The sequence below is a fragment of the Penicillium paradoxum genome (assembly GCF_028828445.1).
Source record: "Penicillium paradoxum strain IBT 22861 chromosome Unknown utg000002l_segment0_segment0, whole genome shotgun sequence".
NCBI lineage: Eukaryota > Fungi > Ascomycota > Eurotiomycetes > Eurotiales > Aspergillaceae > Penicillium > Penicillium paradoxum.
Window position 1 is genome coordinate 4,843,777 of NW_026643180.1, and position 22,288 is coordinate 4,866,064.

Here is a 22,288-nt window from a genome sequence, read left to right on the forward strand (position 1 = left end):
TGTTGTGATTTGGACAAAACCCAGGAGAAAAAGAATGTCTGCGGCGATTTCCGCGACTCTACTGTGGGTTGATACGCATGTCAGTGCTGAGGCGAGACTAACCCAGGTGCCCCGGATGCAATTTACCACAATATCAGCAACTGTAAAGACCGGAAAGATCCATTGACGTTGGCAATGAGCGGGGTTATCAGTGGAAGAAAAGCTGGTTCTGAGGAGCATCTTCGATGGCCGTTCTCTGCCCTGACTCTATGGGACTTTCGTCGTGGGAACTCAACTACAACTCCGCATTGAGTTGGGTATTTCATATCTTTCGCTAACTTGCACTCGTTTCTCGGGCTTTGAATAGAAACATTGATTAAAAATCGATTTGGGACTCTAGAAAACTGCACTGTTGTGAGATCCATATCTTTACAAGACGAACTCATTTGAAATGACATATCAATGGCGAGGTAGGATTGCTCAGCCCTCAGGGTGTGATTTAGTGCAATAAACCCCCTGAATACACAATCGCTTATAGGCTCTCTCATTGGGGTTCATTAGTCTCACGCCCTAGGAACCGCGTGAACAAGGGAATGGTTAAGGCTATTTTCCCAACCCTGAAGTTGAGGTATAGGATTATCCCGCGGGACATTGTGATTTGAAGGACCTGTGTTCATTTGGGAATCGAATGCAAAAAGATTGAAGATCATGGGACAGTACAATGCATGCAGAGCTAAATATAGATCTACTGAGTCTTCTTAAGCCTATCAGTCACAGGGGCAGAGTAAAGCCACACAATGACAAAGGCCAAAAATCCTCCAATAACCGACCAAAGACCGGCAATCCACACCCAAGCGGCAGTGATGGCCCAACTGCGCGGGTACTCATCGTGCGCGAAGTGGCGGACGGTGACCTCGTGCTTCTCCTCGATAGCGGTAAGGAAGGGCCGCTTGTAGTTGACACGGAAGGAGAAGATGCCGTGTTGATCGGGAGTCACGAACTGAGCGCTGAAAACAGTGCTGGTATCGGTACGGCCGGTGGGTTGGAGGGTCAGGCGGTGGAAGGGCGAGAGCATGGTGAACTCGAGCTGGAGCTCGTCGCCGCTGGGAACCTCGAAAGGAACCCACTTGTCGTAGACATATTCGGAAACTTCAATGCTGTAGACCTGCACGCAAAAAAACAAAGTTGGTCAGCTTAGGCGATAAAGATAATCAAGGGCTCGTTCACATACAGTTTCGTTGTTGATCCGATAGATCGTGGGGTTCAGCTCTGCGCCCTCGGTGGCAAGGCGATGCTCGACCTTGTCAACCTTCAATACACCGGTCTCCTTGAAAGCCCAAGCGGTCAACTGCTTGGCGAACTCGCGGTTCACAGTGGAGGTCTTCTTTCCGCTGGGTGTCTGGACCTCGGCGGAGAACCACTTGTCCTCCAACGACTCCACAGATCCCAGAACGGTGAAGCGGGCAGAGTTGCGTGCCTGCATAGCGGAAACGATGTTCAGCTGCGAGCCGGTGGCCTGAATGTCCTCTGGTGAGGGGATGCCCTCCTTGGGGTTGTAGCTGTACGCAGTAGCGGGGGCCTTAAGAATCGGAGAGAGGAGTGCGCTCTCCCCACCAAGGGTCTGAGGAGCAACCCGGGGAAGGGCTAGAACACCTTCACCATCGAAGAAGGCCTTGAGGTCGGGACGGAGAGGGCCAGGGCGTTGAATGACGAGGACATCGTGCTTATCAGTGGCCGAGATGGTATCGTAGTTGAAGTGGTCGACAACAACTTGTGAGCGGTCGGTGGAGAGGTGGATGTCGAGTTCGATGAGAAGGGAGCTGATGGCGCTGGAAGTGGCAGACTTGCCAGAGAGAGCGAGGAGGATGTTGCCATCCTTGTTCATGAAGTCGAGGATGTGCTTGGGGGTCAAGGAGGGGCCCAGGCCTGTTTTCTTGGGTCAATTGACTGGACATTGAACCTGTTAGATCGGATTTGCCCACCTTTGGACTTGGGAGGGAGGATCAGGAGGTGGTCGTAAGCTCTTTCGCCGTGCTTGAATAGCGCAAGCTGTTCACTTTTGGAGGACTCAATGGAGACATCATATCCTCGTGCTGTGATTCGAGAGTCAGCAAGTAACACATAAATTGGCGCAAGATAATTTACCCTCCAAATCAGCCCACAACGTGGAGTAGAGGTCCTTCTGTTCTGTGTCTTCCAGAATGGCCAGTAGGCGACTGCCAGAGCTGCTCAGCGCATTTACCGCAGCCAAGAAGCAGCAAATTAACAACGCAAGACACCACCTCATTTTGAACAAATCCCGCACAGCGAAGCGGAATCCAGGATCAAAAAGAAGCGAAAAGAAAAGGGAGATGGTTGTAGATGTATAGATAACCAGAAAGGGCGACGTGTTACTGGGCGAGTGCCAAGACCTGAGAGCGCTGGGTCCGCATCTCCGAACTTCAACTTCACTTCGTCCCCACGGCTTCAATTTTGCTCCTCGCTCTCAACCCTGCCACTCAACAACCACCAGGTGGACTTCTGTATCTGTTCAATCCAGTGCGCTTGAACTGTCAAATTCCCTTCCCCAGGAATTGACACTTTTATACCGCAAAGAAAATCCCCGATCGGTCGCCAACGACCAACTTCTTCCAACCATGTCTACCCCTCAGTTCTGGTCTACCCCCTTCCGCTACCTCCGCTGGGCTGCGCACGAGAAGCCAGCTATCCTCGCTGCTCTCTTCATCGGCTCCATGGGTCCCGTTGCCCTGGTCACCATTCCCCCCATCCGCCACGCTCTTGGTGACGTCGACCCCGAGCCCATTCCTATGACATATCCCAGTATGAAATCCCTTCAATCCCTACAATTCGGTGCCTGAGCATCCAAAAGCCACGGGGAGAACCTGTAACTAACCACTGTCTTTCAATATCTACAGTTCCGCAAGGTCCGCGCGTGATCCCCAAGGGCTACGATGACGAATAAACGGCTCCCGAACTACGAAAATGTCAAAAACATCGGATGTTAGGGAACGTTTCGTGTGTTGTCCAAGCTTGGGAGGATTAAATTCAGCGGATGGCAGGAGATGAGTTGGCTGTGCCACTGCCACAAGTGGACCGATGAACAAGTCCCATCGCGTCAATGTGGGCAATTGAAAATACTTGTTCCCGGGCTGCTTCTCCTGGCTGTCAAAATGCTTTGATACCAATATTTTGTTGCGCATATGCCGAATGTCGAGCCCGGCGCTACAGTGTATGTACTATGTTTTGTGCAATCATATAATCGACATCAAGTCGCTTTTTTATGTTCTCAAAGTATCTTGGTTATAGAGAGGATTATACCTCAAACCGAAGACTGTGGATTGTCTGTTCAAAGGAAAATTCTACTCTTATGTACTAATAGTGGCTTAAGATGGAGTTCGCGCAAGGAAGACATGCTCCTCGCCGGGTTCACTCGTGGGCTTGTACTACCACTTGTTCCTGTGCAGAGTTTGCACTATATCCTCAAGTTGCAATCCGGAGCCCAACTCAAAACATCAGTTATTAAGAATTGATATGATATTCTGATTCATCTGAAGGTAAGAAGGTTCATTAAGGTCATGGAGTCAATCCACGATCCCGCACATCAACACATCAATCACAGAAAACGGACCAGCGCCGTAAATGCTCATATCTACATGTAGCTCACCAGCCTTAGTTTATCGAAGCACAGCGCTCTCGCAAACCAAAGGGGGAAAAAAAGAGTAGAACAGGATGACTCCCCTCCTTTCAAGGGAAAGACCAAACAAAACAAAGAAAAATTGCTAAAAACACAAATCCTGTACACCGTTAAACAACAAAACCGCATTCATTATTGTGGGGTGAGTATTCCCGGAATCCACGAGACCAGAGGAAAACAAACAAAACGCTCAAGTCCGGGCCACCTTTTCGCAAACTCAATCAAGACGTATCACTCCTAATCCTGGGCTGGCCAGTTGCACAAAATCATGGAAGAGAAAGCAAAATAAAGACAAAAAGTCCATGGGACATCCAAGCTCCTGCCAGAGAGCAATTGGGTTTAAATCCAGTGGAAGTCCTTGGGGGTAAAAAGAAAGGGGTTCATGTCCGATGGGAAGTGGAGGTTCCCTCTGACTGGGCCGTATGAAATGGGATGTTCAACATCTCTGGCGTGGTCTGGAGTTCCTGGACTGGAAAAACAAAATTGGGAATTGGAAAAGTAGGCGCGGGTGGTGAGAAAGGCGTAGAATATTGTCCAGAAGATTGTCACAGACATCAACATTATTCCTAGGAGTAATTTGGAGATATTCCAGGAAAGCATCAAGTGGACCACAATGTGGATGGATATAGAGAAGAAATCATGGACGCAGGAGAACCCTTGGGGAAGGCGGTCATTTTTTTGTCTACCGCCGACGGTGTGGGTTGTCTCTGGTTGCTTGTGGCCTGCGCTCATATTCTGGAGTGTATCTGGGCTCCATTCCTATCCGGGGATCCGGGGCAGTAGTGGTGGGATAAGACATCCCAGAAGTTACGGGAGAGTATTCCTGTTCGGCTTCATATCCAGGTCCTGGGTATCGGGGAGCATTGCTTCGGCCATTGTCGTAACCATAGCCTGTGGGGGCGTATGTGTACGATTGGGGGTGCATATCCGCAGCCGTCACGACGGGCTGGTTGGAACCAGAATACGAAACCTGGGGCGGAGGGTACGGAGCTGTACCTGCCGCATATGGCGAGTGGGTGGTGGATGTGTAGGATGAAGGGTTGGGGTATGGGGCATTCTGGGATCCACTGTAGGGGCCCTGAGAGTAAGGGTCCATGTATGACTGAGCAGGTGCTGCAGTAAATGGCGTGGGAGATGGGCCCTGTGATTGGCGAACCTCATGGACTGCCGCGGGGGGCATAGCTCGCTGGAGCGGTGTTAGGGGTAGGGTTCATTTCTTGAATGTAGTTCCCTCGCGGATAGCCTAGATCGACCCGGCGTGAGACATCCGCCTCCCAACGGGCGGAGTCTGCCTTCAGATCAGTAATCATCTCCTGTATCCGACGTGTGGTTAGAATTCCATCTTCACATATCCCGCTGGTCGTCGCATGTTCATAGCCACTTACCGATGTGAGATTCCGATAGGCACGGATGAAGAATCCTGGGCGGCCCTACTCAACGTCAGTCCAAGGGTCCTTTTTGAGTCATCGCGGAAAGAAGTAGACGGTAGACGAACATTGTGGTTGCCGGGTCTCACGAGGGCATCGTTTCCAAGGTAGCGACAGATATCTGCTTGAATGACTTCTCGGCTGATTCCTTCGCCGGGGATGAAATATTCATTTTGACGTTCCACACGTCCTTCATAGCGGCCAGTCATAATGTATTCCGAGGGAGAATATCCGGTTTAAAAATTTATATTCCTCGGATCCAAATGGCCAGAGAAGAGGAAGTCCGAAGGGGTGGTAGATGGTCTGAAAGTCCTGGGAAAGTTGATGGATGGTGACGAGTCCGTTTTTATTGTAGGATGTACAGATTCTATCAGGGCGACTCGCAGTTCCAAAGCCAGGCAATCACGACTTGAATAGTTTTTTTTTTTTCTCGAATCCAGGGCAAGCAGCCAACGAGATATGATCCTTGGGAAATGGCCCGAACAAAATTGATCCTGGTCGGGGAATAGCAACAAGTCCTTAGTGGAAGAAAAGTCCGGTTAATCCTGGGGAGAAATCCTGTCCACAGCGGCAATTATCCTGGGAAATCGAGAGAAGGCCTCAAAATATGGTGAACAGCGACAAGAAAAAGAGGCCGAAAGGTGTCAAAAAGAGGGGATGAGCGGCGGGGGATCAATTAGGAGAAAAAAGATACACGGCTGACACTCCTGTGGTCTGTGGTCTGTGGTCCGGATGAAGGGGAAAGAGATGAAGTGCTGGCAAGAAAGGCCAGTTGAAGGAGAAAGGAGAGACGAGTGAAAGAAGAAAGAAGAGGGAGAGAGGGGGGAACTAAAGTGGACTACTCAAAGCGAGGGCGGTTGGGCCGTCTTGGGCTGGTGCCACGACTCCCCACTGAGATCAAGGCAAAAGCATGCACGGTCAAATGTGGATTAGGCACACTGATGTGCAACCCGGTCGATGTCGGTAGCCGCCTGGGAAAATGCAATTTTTACCGGATTATTGGAGGATTATCGTCATTGGGGGGCAATCTGACTCAATACCTCGGGAGTATAGACACCCTTTCTACTCCGTACAATCGGGAGGTAGACGAGAAGCCTGTCCAAACCAAAAATCCCTACAGATTGAGACACTTGAATGGCCTCCGTGTACCTGAGGGTACTCCGTACCCTAAAACTAGACCTCAAAAGGCGATCGAGTTTTTTTCCCACTAGATTTTAGTTGGGACGAAAAAGAAAAAAACAAGGGCCGATCCCCCATATTCAACCAGCTTGGATTGCTCCTCAGTCTGTGCCCCTGGACCGGGTTAATATGTATCGAGACTCTACAGGACTCCACCAGTGGATCTTCAACAGCGGTCAAGCAGAGCGGTTGATAAGACATGAGATCATGCAAACATGTCAGATGTTCATCCATGTGGTGGTGGAGGGCAGTGTTGAGGGGGCAAATCATAGAACTTGTTGTGATTTGATCCTTCACCCACCCTTTGAGAAATAACGGTGACAGTCCAGGGCCAATCTGCTGAGAGAAACAACCTGTGGCAACCTATGAACTTGCCACCTGGAACGCTGGCAGCCGATGTCCACACGAAAGATACGTTGGGCACGAATGCGTGGCTTTGGGCACCCGTGCGAGGGCTCCGAGCCTCTCATCCACTCACAGCTCACCTGTGTCAGCTGGATCGCACATATCGGAGATCACTTCTCTTGTTTCTTTTTTTTTCTTATGTTCGAGACCTTTGCGGTGGGTGATTTAGGAAAATCCTGCAAAGGACCGGACTTTTGACCTTGCAGGGGAGGTTGAAGAAGAATACGCAATCACTAAGCCATGGCTCATAGGGAGATCCCCAGTCTATGGGTATAGAGACATGTAAGGGTACCGTGTGGCTATATTGTGACCCATTGAGTCATTAAAAAGCGAGTATGATCTCCTTTCGATGCCCAAAAGATGATGAAATCGGGTCAAGAAGACGAGCCAAACAAACGTGATCCAGAGGCTGAAGAGTCACACGTGCCCCACTAGTCCTTTTTGGGATGTTGTCCCAAGATCCTGCGATGTACTCCGTATGTACCTACCTCTCCGTACATATGTATATGTACGGAGTACTCCGTACCTAGGTACCTAGGTAGCTTCTATCAGATACACTCATGCACATAGTACAGATGATGGATGGTGATGAAAATCCTACAGATTACTAATGTATGTGACCCGTAACGCTGTCGATATCCTCACGTTTATTGGGCGCTTCGTGAAACCTAAGCCGATGCTGGCCCGAAGGCACCGGCTGACTGTGTATGGCTGGGCAGACTCTGCCTTGGGATGACATCGATGCCCCTCTTTTCTCGGCAGCTCCGTTCCTCGTTGTTTTGCTCTTCTCTGGGCGAGTTCAAGGGTTTAGGGTCACTCTGTTTCCGGTGTAGCGCCTGCCCAGGTGGGTCTAAAGAATAGTCTCTCAAGATTCCATGGGTGGGGATCAAACTGACGAGCCATGAATATAAATATGTCGCTGGACTCGCGATAGCACACCGTAGAGGAGATGATGAAATGGTCATGCGATAGCGTGTGGGGTATTAGGAGGTTCCAAGTTCTGCCCTCGATGGTGGAGACAAAGGTGTGCACTGTGGAGTGCCAGAGAATATTGAGTACTTGAATAGGCATACTTGCATAGAACAATATGATAATGTGCTACCAGGTAGTATGGAGTACGGAGTACTCCGTACACAGATGTGCTTCCGTTGGGGCTGTATAAAATATGATTTGATGCAACTCGTTTAGGTAGCCTCTTCTCCTTGAGCTCACCCTTTCCCACTTGGCCTTGATGTGGTGTGATATATTTGAAGGGTGCCTCGCCACCCCTGATTACTTTTCTTCCATAATCAGCAGCTAAGAATAGGAGACGAGGTGTTAGGCCTGCTGTTTTCAAAGTTGGTGGAGTGGGGGCATAGCTGTATCGAGACTCTTATTGATAATGACGCGGGGCCTCCATCAGAGGTCAGTCGTCAGATGAACAGTGAAGAGACTGAACAACTCACTCTCGATTCAATGATACTGAGGCGCCAGGAAGACACCGGGTCTTACCGTGGGGTGCGTCATAGTGGCATGGTATCGTGATACTCCACACATACGATGCCCGCATAATACATCTAGTTTCTCCCGAACGCGAGGAGGCCGCCTTCCCGCTGCTTTGAACATCTACACAGGCGTATATCGTCGAGTCGACTATCCTTGCTCATATTTTGACTCTTTCTTGGGACATTGCCAATCTCGATGCGTACGTGGAGCGATCACAATCTCCCAGGCATATACCATATAGGTACCATTCCCGAGAGCTACTTGCGTGGTACTTCGGTTCCGGAAGTAGCTATAAGGAGTTTGGCCTTTGTACCTAGAATTGCATCGAGCTCTGTGATGAAATGCCTGGTAGTTTGATATTGGCATGTCAAGAGAAAGCGGCAAACTTTTATTCGAGATTTTAGGATTGATCAAAGAAAAATATGTAGTGATAGTAGAAAATCGAGGTACTCCTCCTTGTCTCATACCTTGATAGCCTCCCACCCATTCGATATTTATGTATAGTCTAAAGTCATCTAGTATTTTGCCTATTTCCAAGTTTAGTACTATAATTGGCTTCTTGGCTAATTAAATAACGAAAGTTCAAACTAAGTCTTTATATCTTCGTCTTCTGGATAGACTGCACTAATTCATCGTCGGTTCTAGCTATATATATCGTCACGGGATGAGGTGGTTCTTCATCTCTGTCTCTCTAACTTCCTAAAATTGACTTTAAATAAAGGTTTCCTTCGGATTTAACACTGGAAAGTCTCTTAAATCAGTAGTCGCTCGGTTTTGGGCTTCGGATCACTAAACCCTGAATTCATATGACACTTCTTCGTTACTTCCTTCCCTCATTTTCTCTCTTAGTTATTATCTATTACTCTCACTTCTCTTACTCTATATCACTAATTGACCTCGTTTCCCAGAGATGATTCCTATTATCTCCTTGAGCCAACTTTCAATGAGATTCAAGCAATGTCATCTGCGTCATCTACAGCTTCTATAACCTTCACGAGGGCAAGCGCACATGGGATTAGCTTCTCGTCTGGTTCTTCGATCCCTTCTCCGTTCGGTGGGACTACACATGTTGATCACCATGGACCAGGGTTTCCTCACATCATCTCATCGAGTGGAAGGGCCAGTGCTCTGCTCTCTCTCTCATCTCTCGGCTGTTCCCGGGTTACCAACGTTTATCCAGTACATTTACTGAGAACGAATTTCGGATCGGAGCTCTCGCAAAAAGAATCCCACGGGGGCACGAAGTAGCAGCTGCTCTTAGTAGTAGAGCTTTTGCAGAGCTGGGAGATTCAAGCTCATGGGTCGTTACGATGAAGAACATGGTCTTTGGGACGCTGATCAGCGACCACGAACGGAGGAAAACGTACCATGTATCATGCATGTCTGATATCTTTAAATATATCGGAAAGCTGACTGGCACCAAAGAAGTGACAATAGCGCCTCGATATTAGCTCCTGGGCGAGATTCTTGATTAGGCTCTCTCTTTTTTCGTCGGTATAATTGAAGCTATTCCTACTATATAAATCTCGAGAAGCGAAGAATCTTAGACGATATCTGTACCAAAGTCCTCCAAGGTTCTCAAAAGGTCTTTCCGGGGACTGCAAAGGAGACTACTAGAAAGTCTACATACTAAGAACATATTGATTGCATGGCCATAAACGCGGTTGACTACATGTACTTTCCAAGGTTGGACCTAGGTATCTTACTGGGCACTTATTAAGGTCTCTCTCATAGTAATTCCGGTATTCTAACTTCCTGTCAGCTTGAAACCAGGCATTCAAAGGCAGCAATTTCGATTTTGAACTAGAAGTTTGAACTAGGAGCCGATTTCAAAATCGACCCCTGAGCGCTATACACCTTCGCAGACAGGTATGCATTCTACAATACGCTCCGCCAAGCCCGTTGATGGCCTGAGGCACCACAGCCATATGAACCCTGGAACCTTGGGAAGCTCTTCCCAAGGAAAAAGCTTGGGACACAAGCTCTGCTCGACTTCAACACAACCCCAATAATTTGATGTCCAGCGCCATGATGCGCTTGCGAGGATGTCTGAACCCACAGAGTCTTCCGATCCCTTGAAGGTCTCCCGCTTTACCTACCGACAATTACACGGGTTGCGACACGGATCCACGGCAACACCCTTGCGCGTCATTGCACATATCGATCTCGATGCCTTTTACGCACAATGTGAGATGGTCCGCTTGGGAACTCCACGGGAAACACCATTAGCAGTACGGCAATGGGATTCCTTGATCGCCATCAATTACGCCGCGCGGCCCTTCGGAATCAGTCGATTGATCACTGTTGCGGAAGCCAGGAAACTTTGCCCAGAGCTTGTCTTACAACATGTCGCGACTTTTCGAGAAGGCGAGGGAGGCCGGTGGGCATATCGGGATGATTCATACAAGAACATCAGTACAGACAAGGTGTCCCTCGATCCATACCGAGCAGAGTCGCGAAAGATCCTCCAGACAATGAAGGATGCTCTGGCCACATGGAGTGTTGACGATTCGGAAGTCGAAACCCAGCATCCGAAGCAAGAATTCTCAGCCGCGGTGGAGAAAGCCAGTATTGATGAAGTGTTCATTGATCTGTCTCCATTGATATACAGGGTGCTTCTTCGGAGATATCCGGAGCTTCGGGCGGGCGCGCACGATGAGAATCGCGATGCAGAGCTGCCTATCCCACCGACTACAGCATTGCAGTGGGATACAGATTGCTTGATTGATCTGGACCAGCATGAAACCGAGGAAGATGATCCAGACTGGGATGATGTGACCATGCTGATAGGATCCGAGATTGTACGATCAGTCAGGAATGCAGTATGGGAGAATCTCAGCTATACCTGTTCCGCAGGACTTGGCCGTAACAAAATGATCGCCAAACTTGGAAGTGCTTGCAATAAGCCGAATCTACAGACCATTGTGCGGAATCGGGCGGTACAGAACTTCCTAGGCGGTTACAAGTTTACTCAAATCAGAATGCTCGGTGGTAAACTCGGTGATCAAATTACCGCCGCTTTCGGAACAGAGAAAGTCAGCGAGCTACTTGATGTCCCGCTTGAGCAATTGCGCACCAAACTGGATGACCACACGGCATCCTGGCTCTACGGCATCATCCGTGGTGATGATCGCAGCGAAGTCAACCCTCGAACCCAGATTAAATCCATGCTATCGGCGAAGTCTTTTCGACCGAGCATCAACTCAGTTGATCAAGCCGAGAAATGGCTTCATATCTTCGCGGCTGATATATATGGTCGGCTCGTGGAAGATGGCGTGCTTGAAAATAGACGTCGTCCAAGAGTGATTACGATGCACCACCGAATTGTACAATCTCGTTCTCGTCAAATTGCAATCCCAGGCTCTAATGCAATCACTGAGAACCTCCTGTACGATCTAGCCAATAATTTGCTTCGCCAAGTGGTGGCCGATGGACAGGCATGGCCCTGTTCCAACCTATCATTAAGTGTCTCAAGCTTCGAAGATGGCGTGAGCAACAACAAGGCAATCGAGGGATTCCTGGTTCGTGGCGATCAGGCCAAGGCTCTAGCCCATTCTTCAAGGCATCGAGATGTCGATAATACCCTCACCGAACAAGGCCCGACTGAAAAAAGACGAAAGCTTGACGCCAACGGGGGTAAAATCAAAAGCTTTTTTGGCAATCCATCTCATTCTGAGGATATTATCACAGTAGAGGCAGAGATCCCGCAACTGGACTCTGAAATAAGCGGAATTCCTCAGTTTATATGTCCACGGTGCTCCAAGTCTATGCTTGAGTATGAAAAAGAAGAACATGATGATTGGCATTTTGCCAAGGATCTCGCAAATCAGGACAGAGAGGAGGCGAAGGTCTCACGGCCACTACCTTCCACAAAAAGCAATGCCCGGGGTACAACTACTCGTGGAAGGGGTGGCCGTGGCGGTGGGAGCAAGCCCGAGAAGGGACAGATGCGACTCGCATTTCAATAAAGTTTTGCTTGACTCTCTATCATTTGCTATTCTCTGATGCACTCTCATAATTCGCTTTCATTTTGCTGTAGCTACGATATACCCAACCGTGAAATGCCATGAGCAAGATGTTACCATCGCTTGATCGGGCGAGTTTATATCTCAAGTTCCGTTACTCGCCAAAACACAACACGTACCAACACTAAGAATAATCAAAGACGTGATACTTCATTACTGCCTATCGAGTCATAATGGATCTGGCATTCCATTGCGAATAAAGCAAGCTTGGAAGTAGATTGGCAAGGTCAGTAAGCAATTTTGCGTCTTATTCGTTGTTGCCGAGGCCAATTATGAACAGCAAACAGAACCAACAGTGCAGACCAGGATGAAAGCACCTAGGTAGCATCTGACTCGACACTAGCAGGGTTAATATTTCGACTGATGCCCAAAGACTCCAGGGTTGCCCTAAGAACTTGAATGGCGCCAAGCATTCACTGAGGTTGGTTCTGAATCCCAAAACGGATTGCTTTAAGAACAGAACCATGGTTCCGACGACCAGATTAGGTCGAATTCCGGGGTATAGACCTGACGAACAAGATCTCCGTAGTAAACAAAGGTATCAAGGAAACCCTGGCTGAATGGGATGTATACCTATTTCCTCGATCCGGTGACATCAGCGGGCCGCGGGGTCGATCGCTTCCAATGGTTGCTTTTTACCAGCCCTCCAAGTCACACGAGTCAGGTTACTTTTTCTATATGCTCCTATCTTCGGGACCGATTCTGGTTCTCGATTCAACTATACTACTTGTCCTATCATTAGCCGCCTGACTGGGTGATTTTGATTCGAGCACAGCCCACATTCCTCTCTCGCAAGCCCCACCAGTCAACAAATACCGAGTTTGACTGTTGCCTTGACACCAGCGCTTCAACAGACGCAGGAAACCCAGTGGCTGATCTTCAAATCCGAGAGGAATTTGAATTGTGAGATATCCTCACTGTTGACTGCCCTCACGGCCAATCGAGCACAACATCCAATGCGGTGATTCCCCGCACTTTTTCCCAATATGTCCCGCCGACCACCGCCCCGCGAATACTACGACGAAGATGAGATATACGAGATGGAACGAGAGCGCGAGCGAGAACACAGACCGCGTCGACGAGATCGAGATTTCGAAGAAGATGACTACCGTCGCAGGAGGTCCGAGGCTCTATCTGAGGATATGGAGCGCATGCATATCCGCGAGCGCCCTAGGCGAGACTTTATGGAAGAAAGTTTTGTGCCTCGGGAGCGCGAGGATATGGTTCTTAGGCGGTCGAGGGACGAAAGGGATGTAGTCTCACCTGAGGGACCGCCTCTGGACCGCGATGAAATGTACATGCGGCCGCCTGGATCTCGGCGAAGACATCGTCCTCGTGAAATGGACGAGGAGGATGTCATTTTTGAGGAACGTGAGAGACATCGGGGAAGTCGGCGACATCCGCGAGACATTGAGGAGGACTTGGTTATGGAGGAGAGAGAAAGGCATGGAGATCGGAGACATCGCCGTGAAAGAGAGCGGGATGTTGATGAGGATCTTATCATTGATGAACGGGAAAGACGGGAAAGACGCCGAGAAAGGAAGTACCGCCCTGAGCGAGTTCCTGAAGATTTTATCGTGGACGAAAGAGAAGGCGAAAGAGAAGGCGATAGGAGGCGTCGCTTAGACCCACGATTTGAGGACGATGAAGTTCCTGTCGAGCGCGAAAGCCGCCGAGGAAGTAGGCGCCATCCCCGGGAATTCGAAGAAGATGAGATGATCGTTGAAGATAGAGTCCACAGAGGAAGCAGACGTTATCCAGAACGGAGGTCTGAAGATGATCTTCTCTTTGAGGATAGAGAAAGACGTCACCGCAGGCGACGTCCAGAGCGGGAGGTCGAGGAGGAGGAAATGCTTATCCGACGGAGAGAAAGAGATGAGCCTCCTCTACGTCGTGGATGGGACAGCGAACTCGATATTCGATCTCGTGAGCGGAGGTTAGAATTCGAGGAAGAAGAGACATACCATCGATCACGGTCGCGGTCGCGACCCCCGCCTCCCCGGAGGGTCCACGTAGAGGAGGTTGTTCTTGATGATCCGGCTTCAAAGCGACACCGTGGCCCAATCGAGCGCCCAGAGCGAGAATTTGAAGACGAAGATGTGCTCATCCGGTGGAAGGGCAAAGGGCCACGGCCCATCGATCCTAGAGCTGAGGAAGAGCTCGTCTTACGCGGACGACGCGAGAAGCGACGAAGTGTGCCTTCGGAGGATCTCGAACGTGAATTGAGAGGCCTTCGCCGAGAGGTAAGGGAAGAGCCTCCACTAGACGAAGGGATTAGTACTCGCTCGCAGTTTGACCCCAAGTCAACCACTCGAGATTTGGAAGACGTCGAGGAAAAGATCAGTATTCGGAAAGCAAAGGAGAAGCTTCCATCCCGCGCGCCTTCACCTTCTTTGGAATCCATACATGTACTTCCAATCCACCAGGATGTGTATACCACCCACAGACACATCGACCATGGTAAGTTTTGTGACTTGTGTTGATAGCCCAATAGGGATGTCCCATTAACCCCAACCAGGCTATGAGGAAGACCACCCCCCTCGTGTCCCCAGTCCAAAACTGCGGTCTCTAAGAGGCAAATTTGATGAGATCAATATCCGCCACCGGTGAATGATATAGACATTGTTCTCGATTACCACAGGCTAATGCATCAGCTAGAAGCAAGCGAGGAGGACGAATTTCAGAGGAAGACATACTTCTCAAACACAGTGATAGCGAAGACTCTCTCACTCCCGAAGACTCGATTTCTCCCACTAGCGGCCCATCTATGGATTTTCATGACCCATGGGATGGGGCAACGAGATCTAGACATCGTCGCCGGCCCAAGCCACTGGATGATGAAAGCGAAATAACTTATAGGGAGGAAATCAACGCTTTGCCCTCAAAGCGTGAAGTGGAAGAGGTAATAGAAATCGAGGATGCCCGGATCGTGGAGAAGGCTCCTCAAAGTACAGATGACTGGTCGGTGGTACATGCTCCTTCCAAGACCGAGGCCATTGAGATGACTGGTGCGCTGGATGTTCTTGAGGTTCAACCCCGACATGCACCAGTCGACGAAGTCAAAGTGGGACGGGTTGCCCAACAAGTCACAGAACCGAAGGAACCACGAAATGATCGATGGACCGAGATCGCCAAGAGATTGGTAGTGAGGGAAGCAATCGAAGAGATGGGCTTCGAGTATGAAGAGACGAGGACGTGTTATTACATCTTCTCATACCTTAAGCCGGTATGGACCCTTTTTTAGAACATACTGACACTATACTGGATTCTAACTCGTTGTTTTGGGCGCATAGGAGGATATTGATGAGCTTGTTGAACTATCAGATGAGATCCGGAGTGATCGGCGCCGACGCATTCGTGATATCCAGCGCGAGCGTGCTTACGTCCCTCCTATCGCTGTGCCTGCTCCTATGGCACCTCGCATGAGACCTCGTGTGGGAATCCCCCCACGGGCACGGATGGTAGAGAAGCGCATGCAAGATCTCAGAGATCGAGAATGGATGATGGAACGGCGATGATGCAGATCCTATGAGTAAGATGTTTGATGACCCATTATGAGACTTACGATAAATGATTAATGCGCCTATTAACGAACGTCTGGAATTGGCCTCCATGTAAACATTCAAAGAGCGTGCTTGCCTAGAGACGGAGAGAAGAACCCTGCAAGGAGAGAGAGGACAAGGGCGGGGAGAACGAGGGCAAAGAGAACCAACGCGCTTTCCTTTTGGCATCGGAACTATTTGAATCAAAACAAAACACATCTCCTCTTTGACAATCTTGTCACCTTCAAGAACGCGTTACTCACAAGGTGCACAGAATCAGGACTGCTCTCACGATGTCCGATGTATCTGACATCCTCCCGTCCGTAGGGAGTCCCGCAGGCATACGTCGTCGTCCTTCCACTGTCATTCGTGTCAATGATGAGCGTTTCAATATTCAATCGGCACAGCGCAGAATTGTCCTTCGCCAGCTCAAAAAAGCTCTGCTAGGACAAGAAGTGCCCGCCCCATTGTGGGCCGTTCTCCAGTTATGCGACCTCGAGAAAATCGAGTACCTTGTAAAGCTTGCACATTTGTCGCTAAAGATCATGGATCCCATCGCTGACATCACGTGCACTCTTCCCTTCAAGTGGACAAAAAAAGCGCCTGGCATCCAAAATGGTTCACTCTCCTCAGGCGGCTCTTCCTTGAACAGGCGACGAGGTGCTTCCCCGATTTCAAGATATGCTGCCAGAGAACGAGATGGATACAAATGTGTTATCACAGGCACCCGCAAAGTTTACGAGACTGCCCAGATACTCCCGGTAACCACAGACACTTCTCGCTTGCAAGACGACCCGGATATGCCCAGCATCTGGAGGTTCGTGGACGTGTTTTGGGGACCGAAAACAGCTGAACGATGGCGAAAGGCTGCCTTCAATAATCCAGCCGATCCTAATCTTGCTGTCAATGATTGTTCAAATCTGATCTGTCTTCGGAGAGACCTTCGATCTGCGTGGTCAAATGGTCTGTTTGCCTTACGCCCTGCCTGGGTTGCAGATGACCAAACCGAAATGGAACTCGAGTTTTACTGGCAGCCAAGGGCATCGCACAAGGTATTTGACATGGTTGATCTAGCGAAAGAACCCCAGTCTACCAAAAATGTCAACACGGTGGATCGACTGATTGTGGTGGTAGGAGAGCGAGGCGACCCTACATATCGGCCCATTGAGTCTGGCTTCCGCTTTAAACTGACAACTGATGACCCCGTCGTTCGCCCGCTTCCGAGTTTTGACTTGTTAGACATGCAGTGGCATTTCGCTCGACTGGTCGCCTTGTCCGCTGCGGCCAATCTCTTCGATGACAACGAGGAGGAAGCAGAAGTGTCCGATGATAAAAAAACCAAGCTTAGCCTCACCAAACAACCTGTTTTCACACCAGATGATGATATATTAGCTTGGGTTCACTCATCCTTTTCTACTGATCCATCCCTTGACGAAAGCTCCAATGAATTGATGATCGGCCCTCTGCCAGGGTCTGAGGCCGATCGGTCGCGCAGTGTTAGCAAGGGCTCCAAGTGTTCACCCTACTCATCAGGCCCGGTAGGCTCAGAGGAATCCGATAGCGTGATTGATGTGATTACCGGGACTGGTCAATTATCAATTGACTTCCTAGGCAGAGATTGAATAGTGTGCGGTTCTAACATCGTGTTTGTATGGAGTACGGAGTACGGAGTACGTACACCGTACGGAGGACAATACTGGACAGGTTGAGCTTCTATTGATGGTTTGAATGTCCCGGATGGGACAACTGATCTGTTTAACTGAATGTCGATTAATCGTAATCCGAATTCCAGTATCACAAAATAATCCTCGCCTGGCATGAGTTATGGAGTAGCTGAAACACCAATGTAAACTTTCCATCTCTGGGTCGCAGATGCCTCTGAAGTCCTCATCGCTGCTTTTCAAGGTTGTTTCAAAAAGGCACAGCGCCACCTGCAAGCCACACCAGGTACAATTGAATCTGGACTTTCGGTTCACCGGGCTTTTGACTGCTCAGACTGTTTATCGAGGCGGAGCTGAGGACGGATCACTTTGCAGCCCCTCCATCAAGCCTTGGAAGCCCAGTGGGAGATTACGTCGATGCTCAGGATCCTACTCTGTCGCCACAGTGGATTTGTCTCAGCCATCTTCACGGCCACACCATCATCACTTGCCCTTGGCATTGCCCGAGTAAAACATAGAGCCACAAGCACCTCGTTGCCCATTAATCGGTCTCTATTATTGATCGCTAGAGGGAGCTTATTGCGACTAGTGAGCGTACTTCACGATGTGATGTACTCCGGTACGGGAGATTGGCGTATTTTTTTAGGGTTTGGGTTGGGCACATGCAAATGCCGACATTTCCTACTCCCATTGTGCCCATCATCACCTCTCGGTCCTGGGGCATCTAGGTCATTTGTTTCATCCTAGCTCTGTGTGTAACAACGCATCATCGGTCTACACGGCCCAGTTGCCCTTGCAATTCCCAGATCTGGGGATGTGGCATTGTGTTGACTGCTCATCTACGAAGTGGAGACGCTCCACCCGGGAGATGAATGGGAGGACTCACATTGGATGAGTCGGCGAAAATGGAAGAAAATAAAAAAAAAAGGGGAACCCATTCTCATCTTGTAAGCTGTACGGAGTAAAAAAAAACCCCGTCCATGGAGGACCAGGCCAGGAACCCAAGTTCTCGGTCCGAAATGCAGTTTGGACGGAGAAATCTAGGAACTTGGAAGCAGATACGGAGTACGCAATACGGAGAACTCCGTATTCCGGACTCGCGAGGTCATAAACGCAGTCGGTTTAATCATCGCCGTCTGACTTGCTCCGATCGGGCAAATCACAGTGATCAGTTCCGTTGATCATCGAGCCTAGAGCGAGGGCGAGCGTTGCAAGGCCATTATTCTGTTTCGATGCATGAATCCCGGGGTAAGGGAATCTTTTCATGTGCTGCTTCCAGGTCTAGACATGGTATCTCTGGTGAGTTCCCAGTTGCCAGGTGGCTGGTTGATTCAAGAGTGGTACTTCAGGAGGCCAAGGCAACTCCGAAGGCACCGAGGCACTAATGGGAGTGAGGGGAAAAGAGTTGCATTTCTTCTGCTTTTGCTTTTTTTTTCTGTTTTTTTTTCGAATCCGAGTCTCTGTGGGAAACTCAAGTGAATGGGGAGGTTGAGTTATTTACAATAGTCCGAAGTAGTCTACTCCGTACCCGTGGGTTGTATGCGTACGGCGTACTCCGTACAAAGTCCAGAAGAAAAAGAAAAAGAACAAAATCACAAAATCAGGGAGCAGCCTGGTACGGAATAGAACGATCTGAGACGCAAGTGCGTTTTCAATCCACTTAATTACGTATGCTGGCTGTTTAGCCTGCACTAGAATCCTGGTCATAATGCATGGCGATCTCTCTCCCAGGGCTGTTTCGGATAAGAATAGGACACTGACAATCCACAGCCACAATATCCAACACACACAATATATGCATTGGCAGGGAGCAAAGAAAGAAAAGAAAGCAAAGCCCCCCAAAAAAAGGAGAGGTATGAAGGGTGGAATGTTTCCTTCGATCTGCCAGTCGGGCTCGAGTGGAGAGCTAAGATTTAGGCCAAAGGTCAATAACATGGAAATAGCATGGAAATAACATGGAAATAACATGGAAATGACATGGAAATAAAATACTGAATTGCCTTGTTCTGGCCGGTGGCTTGCTCCCTATGAGCTGATGATTGGCCCCAGCAGTTATAACTCCAGGTCCTATGTTGATGCTCGTAGATAACGCGCTGCTCCTCCGGATGCTTCCTTTCCCCTGAGGACTTCCAATCGACGTAGAACCTGCCCTGATGTATAACAATTAAGCTACCTCATATATTAGTCCAGATTAATAATTCTAAAGCCCACAAAGCCGTCAAAAGGAACATCAGTATCCACCGAGGAGCGGGTATGTCGGGATGCTCGACATACTCCGACGAGGATAGTAACACCCGTGATTGTGGACCATCCCCTTCTCCTCTCTCTCTCTCTTCTTCCTTAGCACTTCTCTTGAATTCTTTGTTTCAGTTTCAGTCCTTTCCTTTTCCCTTTTTCCTTTTTTTGTTAGCGGACCCTCGCATTACTCACACCCCATAGACAATGAGCCTGTGATCCGGGATATTCTACCTCTTCAGTGTTTACTCAGTGTCGAGTGGGGGATCAACACCAATTGGGGCCTTTCCGACCGATCGACTCCCATCAAGACATCTAATTCTCCCTCCAGCCACTATCTTTGGCCGAGACGTGATCGTCATTCAACGACATTCACCGCGGTCGGCCCACACACCTCGAATTTTCTCCTGCCCACCGCAGTTGACTATCGCAAGCTTCTGAACGAGATCGCTGGTCGAAACTAAGGAAAATCACATCAAGCACGGGCAGTCTGCCTCCCTAGGTCGATTGCGCACACCCACCATGAAGGTCGCGGTGGTGGTTTCAGTTCTGGCCCTGAGTCAGCCTTTTGTGTCGGCGAGCTCAGAACTCGCGTTCTGTGCTTCAGACAACACTGGAGCTTCCTTCAAAGCGGGTAAGCGGTTGTAGTCTTTTTTTTTTTTCCATGTATAAATCTGACGGTATCACTGACTTGTCACAGTCACTGATACCTTTCAATCAAATGGAGCCTGCATAGTTTCTTGTGCCCAGTACGCTTTCGGTGTGTTACAGGGCAAGAAATGCTGGTGCACCAATGTTGCTCCCTCGAAAGGTTCACAGGCTGAAACCTCTGATTGTGATGCTTCATGTCCCGGCTATCCCGATGACAGTTGCGGAAGTGCAGGCAAAGGAGTATTTGCCTACCTGGACATTGGTGGCCATGATGTGACAAGTACCGCTGGTGGTTCAACATCCTCAACAAGCACATCGTCGTCCTCATCCTCATCCTCATCCTCGACATCGGTAAGCCCCCCTCCTGTGTTGGTTTTTTGATTAAACGGTGTTTTTGCTTTTGCTTTGTCTTTTCTTATTGGGCCCAAAGGCTTTTGTCAATGTAATATCATTGGGTGTGCTACGCTCTCCTGGCATAAGGGTCTAATCTCAGTGATAGGAGATTAGTATTGAGCATACCACACTCACTGTGACTGCCTCGGTTACCAACTCGGCTTCGCAAACTGTATTTTTAGCATGCTCGGTTTGATGAGGTCGCAGATTTCGCTGACTTTCGATTCTAGTCAACCACATCGAATGAATCCACTACCACTGCCCCTGTCCGGCCTATTGTCGAAACACAGACCAACTCTGGCGGTCAGGTCAAAACAATTACCGTCGAAGGTTCAAGAGTGACGGCCGACCCTGGTTCTAGTTCTGGTTCTGGTTCTGCCTCGGAAAAGACCGATTCTTCTGACAGCTCAAAATTGAGTGGAGGCTCCATCGCAGGCATTGTGATTGGTGTCATTGGAGGACTGGCTCTGGTTGGGGCCCTTATCTTCCTGGTCTTCGTGTACCGGAAACGCGCTCGCGCTGCAAGCCCTATCCCCAGTCAGGACATGACCGATAGAACCAGCAGAGGTTCGAGCTTTATGGGAGGCTTCTTGCCGCGGGGCAATGGGGACGGTGTGCCTGGACGCTCGGGCACAACTTTCACCGATCGTCGCATGAAGACCAATACAGTCCTCTACCCGAACGGTGCCCGCGATAGTAGTATCTCACTACAAGACAATGAAGACTACTCACGTCCTGTCCTTCGGGTAAGTTGAATATTCAACCCTGGCCACAGGCATTCCTACTAACCTCTAATTTCACAGCTTACCAACCCCGATTAAGTTCTCAAGGTTGGACTGACGACTTTACTCGACGATTCATCCGACCACATTTTCTTTCGCTTCCATCGTCCGGCACCTCTCATTCTCCAATAATACCGTGCCGTTAAAACAGTCTCATTATGATACCCACTTGTCGCTCATCTTTTCTTTCTTTCTTTCCTTCTATTATTATAGGTGCGGTTGTGAACGATATGCCGAACGACAGCATATGATGCCGCACCTTTATTCTACCAGTGCCTAGTTCTGACGGTGCATGCATCGGTATTCGCCCGCCAGAACAAACTAGGAGGACACAGAAAAATAAGAGCCCAAGTCCTGAATTAAAGTCTATGGTCATTCGCCCCGGCCACTTGAGACGCCTTCACGAGCAACACATACATTATCCTGCATACATACATGCCACGCCGCATCGGTGACGCTAGCCCATGCTGACACAATCTCCGGGTTTCTCACACACACACCCGCCTTAATCCATGGTGACTGCTATCGCCAGCCTCTGGCCTCACCACTCTCGTGGCCTTCTCTCTCTTTTCTTTCCCTTGCTCTTATTTGCTCCAATATGATCATTAGCTTTGCTTGTCTGCTCTTTCGACTTTTTTTTCTTTGTACTACCCAGCCCTCTTCTAGCGCTGTCCTGTCCTAATTGTTTGTGCATTTGCTATGGCTTCAATCTCAAGGGATACGTCCCCTGCGCTGTGTTTTAGACTGACTCATTCAATGAACTACCAAGGTACTCTATGCTTGGGACCAAGGCCTGCTTGACCCATTGATAATGTGTGTAAGGCCGGTAC

The 22,288-nt window shown here is 49.3% G+C and overlaps 7 protein-coding genes across 7 annotated transcripts; 5 read left to right on the forward strand and 2 right to left on the reverse strand.

The window, feature by feature from the left end:
* Positions 1-724: 724 nt before the first annotated feature.
* On the reverse strand, positions 725-2,266 carry N7457_001712 (dolichyl-diphosphooligosaccharide-protein glycotransferase; the record flags this gene model as incomplete). Its single annotated transcript, XM_057172758.1, has 4 exons — positions 725-1,144; positions 1,211-1,905; positions 1,962-2,072; positions 2,125-2,266. The coding sequence occupies 4 exons, from the start codon at positions 2,264-2,266 to the stop codon at positions 725-727; spliced, it is 1,368 nt and encodes a 455-aa protein (XP_057036661.1).
* Positions 2,267-2,615: 349 nt separating this feature from the next.
* Positions 2,616-2,941, forward strand: N7457_001713 (NADH:ubiquinone oxidoreductase subunit NDUFA3; the record flags this gene model as incomplete). Its single annotated transcript, XM_057172759.1, has 2 exons — positions 2,616-2,829; positions 2,895-2,941. 2 exons carry the CDS (start codon positions 2,616-2,618, stop codon positions 2,939-2,941), a joined length of 261 nt encoding a protein of 86 aa, XP_057036662.1.
* Positions 2,942-4,355: 1,414 nt separating this feature from the next.
* Positions 4,356-5,309, reverse strand: N7457_001714 (putative transcription factor RfeG; the record flags this gene model as incomplete). The annotated part of the gene is made up of 4 exons (XM_057172760.1): positions 4,356-4,859; positions 4,927-4,986; positions 5,059-5,103; positions 5,169-5,309. 4 exons carry the CDS (start codon positions 5,307-5,309, stop codon positions 4,356-4,358), a joined length of 750 nt encoding a protein of 249 aa, XP_057036663.1.
* Positions 5,310-10,214: 4,905 nt separating this feature from the next.
* On the forward strand, positions 10,215-12,137 carry N7457_001715 (DNA-directed DNA polymerase eta; the record flags this gene model as incomplete). Its single annotated transcript, XM_057172761.1, has 1 exon — positions 10,215-12,137. One exon carries the CDS (start codon positions 10,215-10,217, stop codon positions 12,135-12,137), a length of 1,923 nt encoding a protein of 640 aa, XP_057036664.1.
* A 1,043-nt stretch (positions 12,138-13,180) lies between these two features.
* On the forward strand, positions 13,181-15,712 carry N7457_001716 (uncharacterized protein; the record flags this gene model as incomplete). The annotated part of the gene is made up of 3 exons (XM_057172762.1): positions 13,181-14,654; positions 14,879-15,420; positions 15,488-15,712. 3 exons carry the CDS (start codon positions 13,181-13,183, stop codon positions 15,710-15,712), a joined length of 2,241 nt encoding a protein of 746 aa, XP_057036665.1.
* Positions 15,713-16,029: 317 nt separating this feature from the next.
* Positions 16,030-17,358, forward strand: N7457_001717 (HNH endonuclease signature motif containing protein; the record flags this gene model as incomplete). Its single annotated transcript, XM_057172763.1, has 1 exon — positions 16,030-17,358. The coding sequence occupies one exon, from the start codon at positions 16,030-16,032 to the stop codon at positions 17,356-17,358; it is 1,329 nt and encodes a 442-aa protein (XP_057036666.1).
* A 2,796-nt stretch (positions 17,359-20,154) lies between these two features.
* N7457_001718 (Carbohydrate-binding WSC subgroup) lies at positions 20,155-21,497 on the forward strand (the record flags this gene model as incomplete). Its single annotated transcript, XM_057172764.1, has 4 exons — positions 20,155-20,266; positions 20,333-20,634; positions 20,907-21,422; positions 21,480-21,497. 4 exons carry the CDS (start codon positions 20,155-20,157, stop codon positions 21,495-21,497), a joined length of 948 nt encoding a protein of 315 aa, XP_057036667.1.
* Positions 21,498-22,288: the final 791 nt, after the last annotated feature.